At 44.6% G+C, this 13032-nt stretch overlaps 1 protein-coding gene and 1 long non-coding RNA gene across 11 annotated transcripts in view; one reads left to right on the top strand and one right to left on the bottom strand.

Annotated features, from left to right (window-relative positions):
* Positions 1 to 13032, top strand: part of LOC148002098 (uncharacterized) — a 158037-nt gene that overhangs the window by 125524 nt on the left and 19481 nt on the right. The gene's annotated exons all lie outside the window — the stretch shown is intronic.
* Positions 816 to 7729, bottom strand: Cd209d (CD209d molecule). Of its 2 annotated transcripts, XM_087579013.1 has the most exons (8): positions 7594 to 7729; positions 7142 to 7264; positions 6955 to 7041; positions 6604 to 6693; positions 5795 to 5869; positions 5179 to 5330; positions 2623 to 2732; positions 816 to 1092 (listed from the first exon to the last, which is right to left on the bottom strand). In XM_087579013.1, exons 2-8 carry the CDS (start codon positions 7185 to 7187, stop codon positions 939 to 941), a joined length of 714 nt encoding a protein of 237 aa, XP_087435139.1. In that variant the 5' UTR covers positions 7188 to 7264; positions 7594 to 7729; the 3' UTR covers positions 816 to 938.

Consider the following 13032-nt stretch of genomic DNA (forward strand, 5'->3'; position numbering starts at 1 on the left):
GCTGCAGCTAGCAAATATGTTTACACTTGAGCAGAGAGCTAGGAGACTCCCTTCTCAGGACCCAGCATGGAATCTCACTGGCTAAAGGGAGTTGGGGTTTTCTTATCCCAGTGCCGAATAGTCACTGATTGACCGGAGGACTTATTTCCTGGGTGTCTCCATCTGCAGAACGGGCTCTGTCAACCAGGGAAGATTCCCTGTGGTGGTGGTGGTTACTATTGTCAACTCAACAAGATCTAAAATCACTGAAATGAATCTCTAGAAGGGAGCCTTCTAGATTTGGTTAATTGGGGGTGTGAAGACACATCCTAAATATAGGTGGCCTTATTTCATGATCTGGAGTCCCAGATGGCAGAGGCAGAAAGTGAACCGAGCACCGGCGCTTGTCTTTGTCTCTGCTCTCTCAATATAGTTGCAATATGAGCTGCCTAGGCTTCTGTGCCATGCCCTCACCTCTGTGATGAGTCTGAACCCTCAATCTGCGAGCCCAATTAACTCCCCCAAAGTTGTTTTTGACAGGTATTCTGTCACAGCCAAAAGGCTCAGGGGAGTTGGGTGGAAATTGAGCAGATGGATAGAAAATGTGCAGGGATGGGCTCACGTCCCATGGGACAAAGAGGCTGTGATAGCACAAGAAAAATGCTCTGAGTTTTCTTGCAAGGGTCCTGAATGTGTTCTGTATCTGGTAATGATATTAAGTTGCCAAGGTAGGAGACAACAAGGAGACCTGATCCACGGTAAATCTGAACCCTTTTGCACTCTGGAAGCTGAATTGGAAGGAGGCACTGGCCCAAAACCAATGAGGATGAGGACTCTGACAGAAAAATGGGTGCTTTTATTAGCATCCTAATCTCAAAAGACCAGGAGAAGGAGCATGGACACGAGTCAGGTTCATCCACTTGGCATAGTTGGGAATGGAGAGGCTGAGAAGAGGTCTTTCATTTGATGGTACATGATGAGGTTGAAACTTTCTTACAGATCCAGAAAATCCGGGTATCGCATCTGAGGTCATTCCAGCCGTCCCCAGAGAACTCTGCACAATCCTCATCACCGACATTGTTGGGCTCCCCTCTATTCCAATACTGTGCAAAGCTGCAAATCAGTTGTGACAGTTTTAATTGTCAACTCGACACAATTTAGAATCACTGGGGAATAGAGTTTCAATGAGGCATTGTCTAGATTAGCCTGGCCTGTGGATGCGTGTGAGGAATTTCAAAAGTTGGATTGATTGAGATGGGAAAACACCCAGATATGGGTGTCATCATGCCATGGACTGTTGCTTGAAATGAGTGAAGGTGTTTAGTCATCCTCATTCTCTGCTCTTGACGGTGGATGTGAGCAGCTCCTTCCCTAAAAGGTCTGTATGCTGGCTGGGTTTATGTCAACTAGGGTAACTGGAGAAAAGGGAGCCTTAATTGAGAAAGCACCTTCATATGATTGGGTTCTGGGCAAGCCTGTGGGACATTTTCTTAATCTGTGATTGATGGGGAAGGACCCAGACCACTGTGGTGTGGAACAACCCTGGGCCAGTCGTTCTAGGTTCTATAAGAGAGCAGGATGACTAAGGCACCCCTCCATGGCTTCTGCAGCTCCTGCATCCAAGTTCCTACGCTGTTTGAGTCCCTGACCTGACTTCCTTCAGTCATGGATTGCAGGTGTAGAAAGAAATGTTTATTTCTTCCTCAAATTGCTTTTGGCCATGGCATTTCATCACAGCAATAAGACAGACTGTAACCTGAACTTGTGATCCAAATAAACCGTTTCTTCCCTCAATCTGCTTTTGCCAGGATAGTTTATCCCAGCAGCAAAAAACCAAAACAAACAAAAACCAAAAAAATAAGACTCACCAAAACCAAATAAACACACAAACACAAAAAGAAAACTATAGCACCAGTTCCTAGAACCTTAATCTGCCCCACGGGCGTGCTAGAAACCGTATTTTCAGTTTTAGAAGCTCAGTGTCTTCATGCCTTCCTCAATGCAGGTTCCTTTCCTTCCTTTCCTCTCCCCTCCCCCCTTCTTTCCTCTTCCCTCCCCCCTTCTTCCCTCCCCTCTCCCCCCTCTCCCCTCCTTCCTTTTCCTTCATCATCATCTTTTTTTGAGACAACGTCTCAAACTCACTACTTAGCCAAGGATGAACTCAAATTTCTGATTCTTCTGCCATTCCCTCCCTAGTGCTGGAATTACAGGCGTGTAACACACACTTGACATACATGGTGCTGGGGACAGATCCAGGGCTTTAGGGAGCCACTCAATCAACAGTTACATTTCCAGTCTAACTAATCTTTTCCGTGGTAATAGTCCTCTTCCTCACCCAGTGGCCATGGTTAATAGTCCCCTTTCCCAGAGACCTTTATTTTGTGCTTTGTACCTACATACTTATACGAAATACTCTGTATTAAAATCAATATCCCTCAGAGGGATGCATTTTTTTGCTGATTTAATGGTGGGATTTGCTGCTATTCTGTCTGTGCATGGTTAGGAAGATCTTCCATTAGCAAAAATGGCAGCTCTTTTTCCTAAGGGGCCAGGGAGAGGGGGATGAGCCCCCAAAACAGTTCAAGTCAGAGTGCCAGAGACATGCATTCAGTGTACACAGTGTACCTTTCATTGTAGACCTACCTGGGTGACAGAGGTGAGCCATCCACCCAGTGCCACGTGGCTTCATTATGCATGTCTGAGAGACCCATCCATGTTGGTCCCCTAGTCTTAGAAGTCTGCTGCAGGAAGGTCTGGAGTGGGATACAAGGAGGAATAAAACAAGGAGAGCTTTTATGCACATGAACTTTTGCAGGAAATTCTACTAGCAATCTGATTTCCCCCTTCTGCTCTATTGTGTCATGGGCACTCATGGGTATCTAGGTGGTTTCAGTTGACTATGACTATGTATGTTCTAGGCAGATGGACTGTGGCACACAGACACACACAGCTGGCTTTCCACAACCACCCTTAGTAATGCTGCAAAGTTGTCTGTCTTGGGTGATTTGAGGACGACTGTAGGTTGACTTGTGACTAGCTTGAATTTGATGGAAGCATTTGTATCAGTTCACGATGGTTGCTAAAGATGCATACCAGCCATGTCTAGCTCCGCGTTGGGTGATGTCCTATTGATGGGGATAAACACTAAGGAAATGGGAAGAACTATACATTAAGATTGTTTTATTTTGCATGTGTGTACGTGTGCAGTGTCTGTATGTATATGTGTGTCTATATTTGGGCCATATGTGAGTATGGGGGCATGTGTAAATGGTTGTGAAGGCCAGAGGATAGCATTTGGTGTCTTTTTCAATTGCCCTCTACAAATTTTTTTCTTTTTTTTTTTTCTTTTTTCTTTTTTTCGGAGCTGGGGACCGAACCCAGGGTCTTGCACTTGGTAGGCAAGCGCTCTACCACTGAGCTAAATCCCCAACCCCTACAAATTTTTGAGATAAAATTTTCTCATTGGATCTACAGTTCAATCAGGTTGACTAGCTGCTCAGCAAGATGCAGAAATATGTTGCTTCTGCTTTCCCAGTGCAGGCATTGGGTTCGCCAGCTTCTAAAATACCTGGAAGTGCTACAAGGCTGCTCTGGGAGAAAAGTGAACAACAGTCTTCGCCAGCAGTGAACAACATGAGCTGAGTAATGACCAGTCTGGCGAGATATACCTATGCCTGCCCCATCAGTATAAATGTTATGGTGGTAACTGACCAACTGCATTCTGCTTGGGTTTAAGGGATGCTCCATAAAGGAAACACATGCCTTTTTTTTTAAAATCTGGCTAACAACCCATGATTGTGGAGCACATGGGCCCCAGGGATGAACCTACTACTGTTATTTTTTCTAATACCTCAAACTTCCCTCTAACTTCATGTCTCCATAGCTATGGATCAGTGTGGATCTCAGACCTCGTGAGAAGCTTCTTTGTGTAGTGGATGATAGCTGAAACAGAATCTCATAGCTGCTCAAAGCACAGAGAATGTGTTTGCATGGGTGCTCAGCCCTACGTGGGGGCATCTGTATCATGTTTGCCCTCAAGGCTCTGGGAGCATCATGGAAGAGAAGACAGAAGATTGTAAGAGTCAGAGGCTGGGGAGGACTGCTGAATTCATAGCCTCACAGCAGTTATGGTTGCCTTCACAACATCAAGTTTGTCACCACTGCAGCATGGGGAAGGGAGGTATCCCTCAGATACTTGGACAGTTAATGGCTTCTAGGGGAGGAAGAGTCAGTTTTTTAAAAGCTGGTTGGCCAACTAAGCTCTGGGGAGGGCTCCATGTCTATGAATCTGTGTGGGAAACATAACTGTGCTCAGTGGGATACAGAATAAGGGATGGGGGATGGATTCAGAGGGAGTTAGAGGGAGAAGTGGATGTGTGTGAATAGGACCAAAATGCACTATATGCATGCACAGAATGTCAAATAATAAAAAATATATTTTAAAATGTGGTCATGATAACTGGCCACCCCTCCCTCTCTCCCTCTCTCTCTCCCTCTCCCCGTATCCCCCCTCTCTCTCTGCTGTATGTGCATGTGTGCAGGTGTTTGCAAACTCTGAGTGCACTTGCAGAGGCCATGGGAAGATACCAGGCATCCTGCTGCATTGTTCTCTACTTACTTCTCTCGGATGAGAATTTCTTACTGGCCTTGGAGCTAGGCTGGCAGTCAGCAAACCTGAGGGATCTTCCTGTTTGCAGGCCCCATCCCCAACATGGCCTCAAGGGCACATGTGACCATGATTGTTTTTTCCCACAGATACTGAGGCTCCTAAACCAGATCTTCACGCCTTAGCAGGGAGCGCTCTAACCCACTCAGAAATCTCCCCAAACCCATAACCAGCTTTCAAAATGTGCTTTCAGACCCAAGTCCTTGTTTTCAAGGCAAGCACCTTCATGAGAGGCATTTCTCTAGTATTTAGTCTAGCAGGACATATATCTCCCAGTGAGAAGGAGTTTCATACTGCCCAGCACACAAAGACAGCAATTACGTTTTAGGCATTCTCCCCAATGCACCGGAAATGTTTAAGTCTTGTGTGCAATTCTGTGCAGAGTACTTGGGGGACCCTGCATTTCCACCCTTCTCTGCTCAAATCGAAGAAGCAGTATCTTATTCATAACTTTGTCTAGCAAATGGTCTCACTCTCAAGTGACCACAGCCAGATCTATGTTCCAGACAAGGATGGGGCTCCATTTGGCATACCTGCTCTTCATCCGTCTCTACGATGACCAATTGAGCCCCCAGTTCCTTGCAGGCAGTGATGGAGTTGTGCCAGTTTCTTTGGGACTTGGAGAAGAAGTAACAGCTTCCATTGAAGAATGTCCAATCCCTCGGACAGGGTTGACACAAGCCATCTGTTGGAGGAAGCAGATCAGATGTCTGTTCCCATTTCTCCTCAACCTTTAAGGTCTCCAGAGCCAGGGCCCTTACTCATCACAGCATTCTGGGGTGCCATTCCTCTCTGCACTTCCTTATCCTCTTCTTCACCCAGAAAAATCTAGCACATTGAGTGATTGCTGTGTGCATAGCCCCTGTGAATATTGTATGCTTACTGTTTACATAACCCATTTGAACACTGAATGTCTGTCATGTAAATGGCTACTGTGAACATTGTCTATGCTGCACACAATTTGTGTGAACACTGAGTGCCTACTGTGTGCCCAGCCCCTGTAACCACCAAGTTTTCTTCTCAGTGTTATATTGTGATCTCAATTCACAGAGAAGGAAATTGATACTCAAAGAGTCTGATGACTGAAGGAAACTGACTCCCCTCCCACGGAGACCTGAGGTCCTGAATCCCTGGTCTTTGTTCACTCACCATGGACTTCAGTCTTCAGTTGCATGAGCTCCTGGTAGATTTTGTCCTGAACTTCTGAGCTGGGTACCTTTGAGACTTAGCAGAGACAGAAAAAAAAATCCCTGTAGTTATTAAATACATCCTTTTTGCCATAGCCTGCACTGGGCCCCTTGGGACATTGTATGTTTTCTGGAAGGTGGGTCTCACTATGTTGGCACTGATTTCTCCTACTCCTGGGCATATGTGGTCATCTTATCTCAGCTTTACAAGTAGTTACGATTTCAGGCACATGATTCCACCTCAGTGTCTAGGACAGTTTTTGCCTGATGTCTTTAAACATGTATTTGCTTTCTTCGTTTAGTCCTTTCTTATGTGTATGACTGTTTTGCCTGCATGTATGTATTTATATCCTCCATGTGTTTGTCTGTGTCTGTGGAATTCAGAAGAGGGTGTTGGATACCCTGATACTAGGATTTTGGATGGCTGTGAGTCATGGTGTGTATGCGAGAACCAGATCTAGGTCTTCTAGAAGTAAGTCCTCTTCTAGGTAAGTCCTCTTACCTGTTGAGACAACTTTCCTGTTCTTGGTTAATACCTTAAAAGGCTAGCAAACTAGACACCCAGAGAAAGGTGACCTATCAGGAGAAATAGAGCCACAGCTCTTCTCTGCGACCCTGCCCTCCCCTTTCTGGTGTACCAGAGATGGGGATGATGTTTCTGAGAAGTTCCTAGCACCGCTGGAGGTTATGTTCCCAACTTGCATTCCTCATCACTTTCCCCGACAGGTCCTAGAGCCAGATCAGAGAACTGAGCCTTTAATTGTGCCTGACCTAGGACAAGAATGATCAGCAGAAGGCCAGCCAAGAACAGGAAGGAGAGCAGCGGTAGGACCAAGGGGTTGTGGCTCTGCTTCGTATATTCTGCAGAACAGAAGGTAATTGTATTAGAATCATAGTGCCCTTGCCTTAGCATGGACCCAGCACAGTCTTACTGCTGTCACCCTCCTCCCGAGAGCACAGGAATCTGAACGCTGAACCTCTACCTCCTATGGCTCACAATTCCATCCCCCACCCTCCATCTCCCAGAACTGAATGAGAAGTTTAGGATCTCAACTCCAGTTCCCCAGGACCCACTTCTGGGGAAGGTTGCCCATTTTTCCTCAGCCCCTCACCCAGCTGTACCTGCCAAACTTTTGATTCCAAATTTTGTTCGTAATCGAGAGCTGACAATAGAATACCTGGAACCACTCATCAAATACTCTTCATCCTCTGGAGAGACAGAGCACCAGTCAGAGCCTGGGCAGGCCCAGCCACAAGCTACTCCTCAGGCCTCCCTCACTGAGATCCAACAGTCCCAGTCCATCCTCACCTGGATTGTCCAGTTGCTGTGTGTTTGATTCCATGGACTCACTCATGGTTACTGCTATTGCTAGTGCCCGGGTCTGTGAGAGACCAGTTTTTGTTGTCCCCTTATAACCACTTTCTAGACATTCTGATAGGAGGAAAAAAAAGGAACTGAGCACAGTGCAGAAGAACAAGAGGGAGGAACCACACCCCTGACACAGCTCATCTGGTGCCAGACAACCCAGGAATCTTCAGGGAGAGGTTTGGGAAGTTTAGGGTGTGCACCAGAAAGATCTGATCTATTCATCTTGTGACCAAATTATGGGATGCCTTTATCAAAGCCAGCAGCGTATAGAGCATATTTATTTTGCTCTGTGCCTTCCACTTGTGCTGAGGATTGGAGAGCCATAACCCACATTCCCAGTTGCTCGGCCCCACTAACTCGTGCTTCTCTGCTTTGCTGGCGTATAGACTCACTGTGATTTCTGCTGACTCTGTTGTGTGGATGGACTCGACGTGCTCCTGTTAATGTGACGCCTGCTGCAGATGTGCTGATTTCACTCCTCTATGCTGTAGCATAATGATCTGCTTTCTACTTCTGCACACCCAGACTGGGGAACAGGTTCCTAGTCTCACAGCTATTTCATGGGTGCTCTGGCATTTGAACACAGGCAATGTAACTCTAGAGTCCTCCTTGCAAACCAACGAGAATCAAATGGTCCCAAGGAAAATAAAAAAGCTCCCTAATGGTCAGCACGTCAGATTGAGTGGAATACTCTTTGTGGGTAGCAAAGGAACCTCTGGAAGCTGGGCGTTGGTTTCTTTCTTCCACTGTGTGGGAACTGGGGGTCATATTCGTGCTATTAGGATTGGCGGCAAATGCCTTTATCTACTGAGCTATCTTACTGGCCCATTTAACCTTAGTTTTGACATAGGTTGCCATTGAACCCTGAACTCATTGATTCAGTTAGACTGGCTGTCCAGTGAGCCCTGAGAACACTTCTGTTTCTGCCTCCATGGTACTTGGATTTTTGCACTGGGGTCCAAACTTGGTTCATCATGCTTGTGTGGCAAGCACTACCTACTAAACTATCTTCCCAGAGTCCTAATAGTTGCTATCGATTTGAAATGGAGATGACCTTAATAGGTAGAGCAGAGATTGACCAGGTGGTTAAGCTATGAAAAGACTTCAATATTATGGAAATATTTTAAATTTTATTGGAGTTATGTGGTATATACATGTATGAGTGTCTAGGTGGAATGACTGTCTCTTCACTGTGCCACAACAGTGATGTAATTCAGCACCAGAAAGCATGCACATGACCCATAATCAGTGAGTATATTTTCTGGCCTTGTATTTATTTATTTTACGGATTTAAAATAAAATTTATGTTAGCATATGTTGGCTCAGAAACATAGTTCTCACTTTAAATGGAATGAAAAATAAAATATCTATCTGGAGCCAAATGTAAGTGACAGGGTTCCAGGGGCACACATTCATGTTGTTCTAAACAAGTCCTACTGGAGAACAACCACATGAGATTTTATTAGTTCAAGTAGGTGGGCTCCAGCTGATGTAGAGAAACTTCTACAGATTTAAGATAGTATCTGGTCGGCTGGAGAGATGGCTCAGTGGTTAGAGCACTGACTGCTCTTCCAGAGGTCGTGAGTTCAAATCCCAGCAACCACATGGTGGCTCACAACCATCTGTGATGGGATCCGATGCCTTCTTCTGGTGTGTCTGACCATAGCAACAATGAATTCATAAGTAAAATAAAAAAATAATCTAAAAATGATATCTGGTGACATTTTAAGCTTTTGGGTTGATGGAAGCTGGTAGTCTTCTAAGAATTCATTTAAAACATTTTGGTGGTCATAACAATGTTAGGTCAGATCAGAGGTAGGCAACAGTGGTTTTCAGAAGGACTAAACATGGCTGTTTTGAGGGGATTGGGGTCTGTAACATTTTAACTTTCTACAGTTTCGAAGCTCAGTTACTTATTATTTGTTTTAGTTTTACTTTTTTTGCTCTAATAAAATACCTTGACAAGAAGCAACTTAGGGAGAAAGGGTTGATTTCATATTACAACTCCACAGGGAACTCACTGTGCAGTGGGCCAATATAACTGTCATATCCATGGAGGGAGGTTAATAGAGTCAAGCCACATTACTAGTTTGTACTCAGCTCAGATTTACACTCTTCTAGAGTGCAAAACTTCCTGACTAGGGAATATGCTGCCCACAGTCAGCTGGGCTTTTCCATATCAATTACTTATGGCAATCATCCACAAACATGCCTGTCAATGAGGAGTGCAGAGGGTACCTGGAAGAGAATGGGGGACAAGAGACGGGAAGAAGGACACCAAGACAAGAGTCTGATCAAGGTGACAGTTTTATTTTTTCCCCAAGGCTGAATTTATACCATAACAGGAGTAACAGAGGGAGGGGGGATGTAAGAAACATTTACGCAGGCCAAGGACACAGTACTCGTGTGATCAGGGAATCGACTGATGTTGACAGGATGTCAGAAAGGTCACAGGTTTGTCATGGTATTAGTCAGCAGGATGTTGGTTTTTCAGAAAGGTTACAGGTCATCACATTGGGCTTCTTGACGTCAGATGTATTTCTCAGCAAGAGAACTTTATCATATCATTCATCCTGACCATCAGATTTGTATTAGTTTTCTGCAGCTGGCTGGGGATTTTCCATGAACCCAGTCATACTTAATTCTAACCATAATAATAACATCAACAGTGGAGGGCTTCAAGGACATTGCTCCCAACACATGCCCACAGATTCTCTCCCTAGGTGACCCTAGGTTTACTAAGTCAACCATTAAACCTAACCATCAGAACCTTGTATAATCCTTAGCACAAGTATAGCTCTTTTCCCTTCTGAGTGCTCCAGTCCCCATTTTGTACAAGTTACAGATTGACAGCATTATTCCAGAGTGAAATACACATTTCCGGTATGCCTTTCACCCAGGATCCTCGAATGTTGATCCCCTACACAGTGACAGGTGAACACAGTGACAGTGCATCATCAATGCTGCCTGGGGCCAGAGAGACGCCAATGGTTGAGAATGCATACTGTTCTTGCAGAGGCTCTGCATTTAACTCCCGTGTCAAGCAACTCACGATTGCTTGTAACTCCAGCTCTAAGGGATCTGACAGTTCTGGTCACCACAAGCACTCGAACTCACATGCACCTCCCACATGCATGTATGTGCACACAAACAAAATTAAAAACAAAATAAATAATATCTTTTGTCCCCGAGATGTCCCCCAATTCTGGTTATCTTTCCTGGTATTCTCTCCCTTCGTCCTCCCCCACCAGATCCCTCCTGTTTTCCCTCCTGGATTCACTCTTCACCCACAAGGGCTATTCTACTTCCTCTTCCGAGGGAAATTTGAACATCTTCCCTCTCAAGCCCTCCTCATTACTTAGCCTCTCTGGGTCTGGACTGTAGCAGGATTAATGTTTACGTTATAGCTAATATTCCATTATAAGTTAATACATACCATGTTTCCTTAGGGTCCATGATTCACCGAGGAATGATACCCTGCACTCAAATAGTATGTAAAAGCAAAGAGTGTTGTATTCTGCAGAAGTCCAGAATGCTGGGGTCTTCATTCCAAGATGGGGACAATCAAGTGAGCTCGCAGGCCTGATTTAAAGCACATTAGGGGAATTCTGGGGTAGGTGACCTTTATCTCGATCCATCTCTAGGGACATTCCAGAACCATTACTGGAGCCCATGCTCCAGTCTGGAAACTGTTGCTGACCCATTGCCCTTGCTTCAGGCCAGGCGGCAGGGCAGCTTCTGACTGGCTGCCTGAAGCCTGAGTTTTTTTCCTAGTAGTGGACTTGTCTGGACTTGACCAGTCCTTAGGTCTAGTCTCCTGAACTGCCAATTTAGAGCCTGTCATTGAGTCAGCCTAGCCTTCTCAGTTTGTCTTTCAGGGTCTGGGTTACCTTAAGATGATTTTATTTCTTAATTACCATCCATTTGCCTGCAAATTTCACGATGTCATTGTCTTAACTACTGAGTAAAACTCCATGTATAGGAAGCAAAGTTTAGAGCAGCAACCCAAGGAATGGCTATTCAGAGCCTGACATACATGTGGCCCATATATATACAGCCACGAAAACTAGATAAGATTGATGAAGCTAAAAAAAATGCATGCGGAAAAGGACTGGATATAGATCTCTCCTGAGAGACACATCCAGAGCATGTCCAATACAGAGGTCAATGCTAGCAGCAAACCACTGACCTGAGAATAGGACCCCCTTGGGGGGAATCAGAGGAAGTATTGAAAGAGTTGAAGGAGCTTGCAACCCCATAAAAACAACAATGCCCACCAACCAGAGCTTCCAGGGACTAAACCACTACCGAAAAACTATACATGGACTGACCCAGGGCTCCAACTGCATAAGTAGCAGAGAACAGCTTTGTGGGGGCACCAGTGGAAGGGAAAGCCCTTGGTCCTGCCAAGGTTGGACCTCCAGTGTAGGGGAATATGGAGGAGGGCAATAAGGGGGATGTATGGGGGAATACCCATATGGGGGAGGGAGAGAGGAGGGAATGGGGGCTTATGGACAGGAAACTGGGAAGGGGAATAACCTTTGAAATGTAAGTAAAGAAATATATAATAAAAAATAAAAAACTCCATGTACAAATGAACCACATTTACTTCTTCCGTTCTTCAGTTGAGGGGCAACTAGATTGTTTCCAGTTTCTTGCTATTATGAACAAAGCTACTATAAACATAGTTGACCAAGTCTCTTTGTGGTAGCATAGGCCATCCTTTGAGTATATGTCCAGGAGTGGTATATGTGGGTCTAGGTACATCAATTCCCAATTTTCTGGTAAACCACCATGTTGATTTCCAGAGTGGCTTGTAGAAGTTTGCACTCCCACCAGCAATGGAGGAGTGTTCTCCACGCTTCCTATCCTCACCAGCACAAGCTGTACTTGTGTTTCTGATCTTCGACATTCTGATAGCTGTAAGATGTAATCTCACAGTTGTTTCGATTTGCATTTCTCTGATGACTAAAGATACTGGACATTTCTTGGACATTTGCGTATTCCTTGGGCATAAAACATTTCTTGGACATTTGAGATTCCTCTGTTGAGAACTCCAGTTTTAAACTAGATTATTTGGGTTTTTTTTTTGATGTCTAGTTTCTTGACACACAAACACACATACACACACAGACACACACAGCACACACACATGTATAGATGTATGTATATATTGGAAATTAGCCTGTCAGATGTGGGGTTGTTGAAGACCTTTTTACATTCTGTGGCTGCTGTTTTGTCCTATTGATGGTATCCTTTGCCTTTGACTGTTTCAGTTTCATGAGGTCCCATTCATTAATAGTTAGTCTCAGCGCCTATGCTATTGATGTTCTGTTTGGGAAGCTGCCTCCTGTGCCAATGTGTTCCAGGCTATTCTACACCTTCTGTTTGTTAGGCTCAGTGTATCTGGTTTTATGTCGAGGTCTTTGATCCACTCAAGACCCGAGTTTTATGCAGGGTGATAGATATGGATCTATTTGCATTCTTCTACATGCTGGCTTCCAGTTAGACCGGCACCATTTAGTGAAGATACTTTCTTTTCTTCCATTGTATAATTTTGGCTTCTTTGTCAAAAATCAGGTGTCCAGAAGTGTGTGGATTTATCTCTGGTTTTTGATTCAATCCCACTGAATGACATGTCTATTTTTTTATGCCAATATCTTGCGGATTTTATGACTATTGCTCTGTACTGAATTCAAGCTGTATGGAAGTCAGGGATAGTGATGCTTCTAAAAGTTCTTTTATTGTACAGAACTGTTTTATCTATCTTGTTTTTTTCTGCATAAAGGTGAGAATTGCCCTCTCAATGTCTGTAAAAAATATTGTGTAAA

Source organism: Rattus norvegicus, chromosome 12, assembly GCF_021556685.1.
Source record: "Rattus norvegicus strain SHRSP/BbbUtx chromosome 12, alternate assembly SHRSP_T2T, whole genome shotgun sequence".
Classification (NCBI taxonomy): Eukaryota; Metazoa; Chordata; class Mammalia; order Rodentia; family Muridae; genus Rattus; species Rattus norvegicus.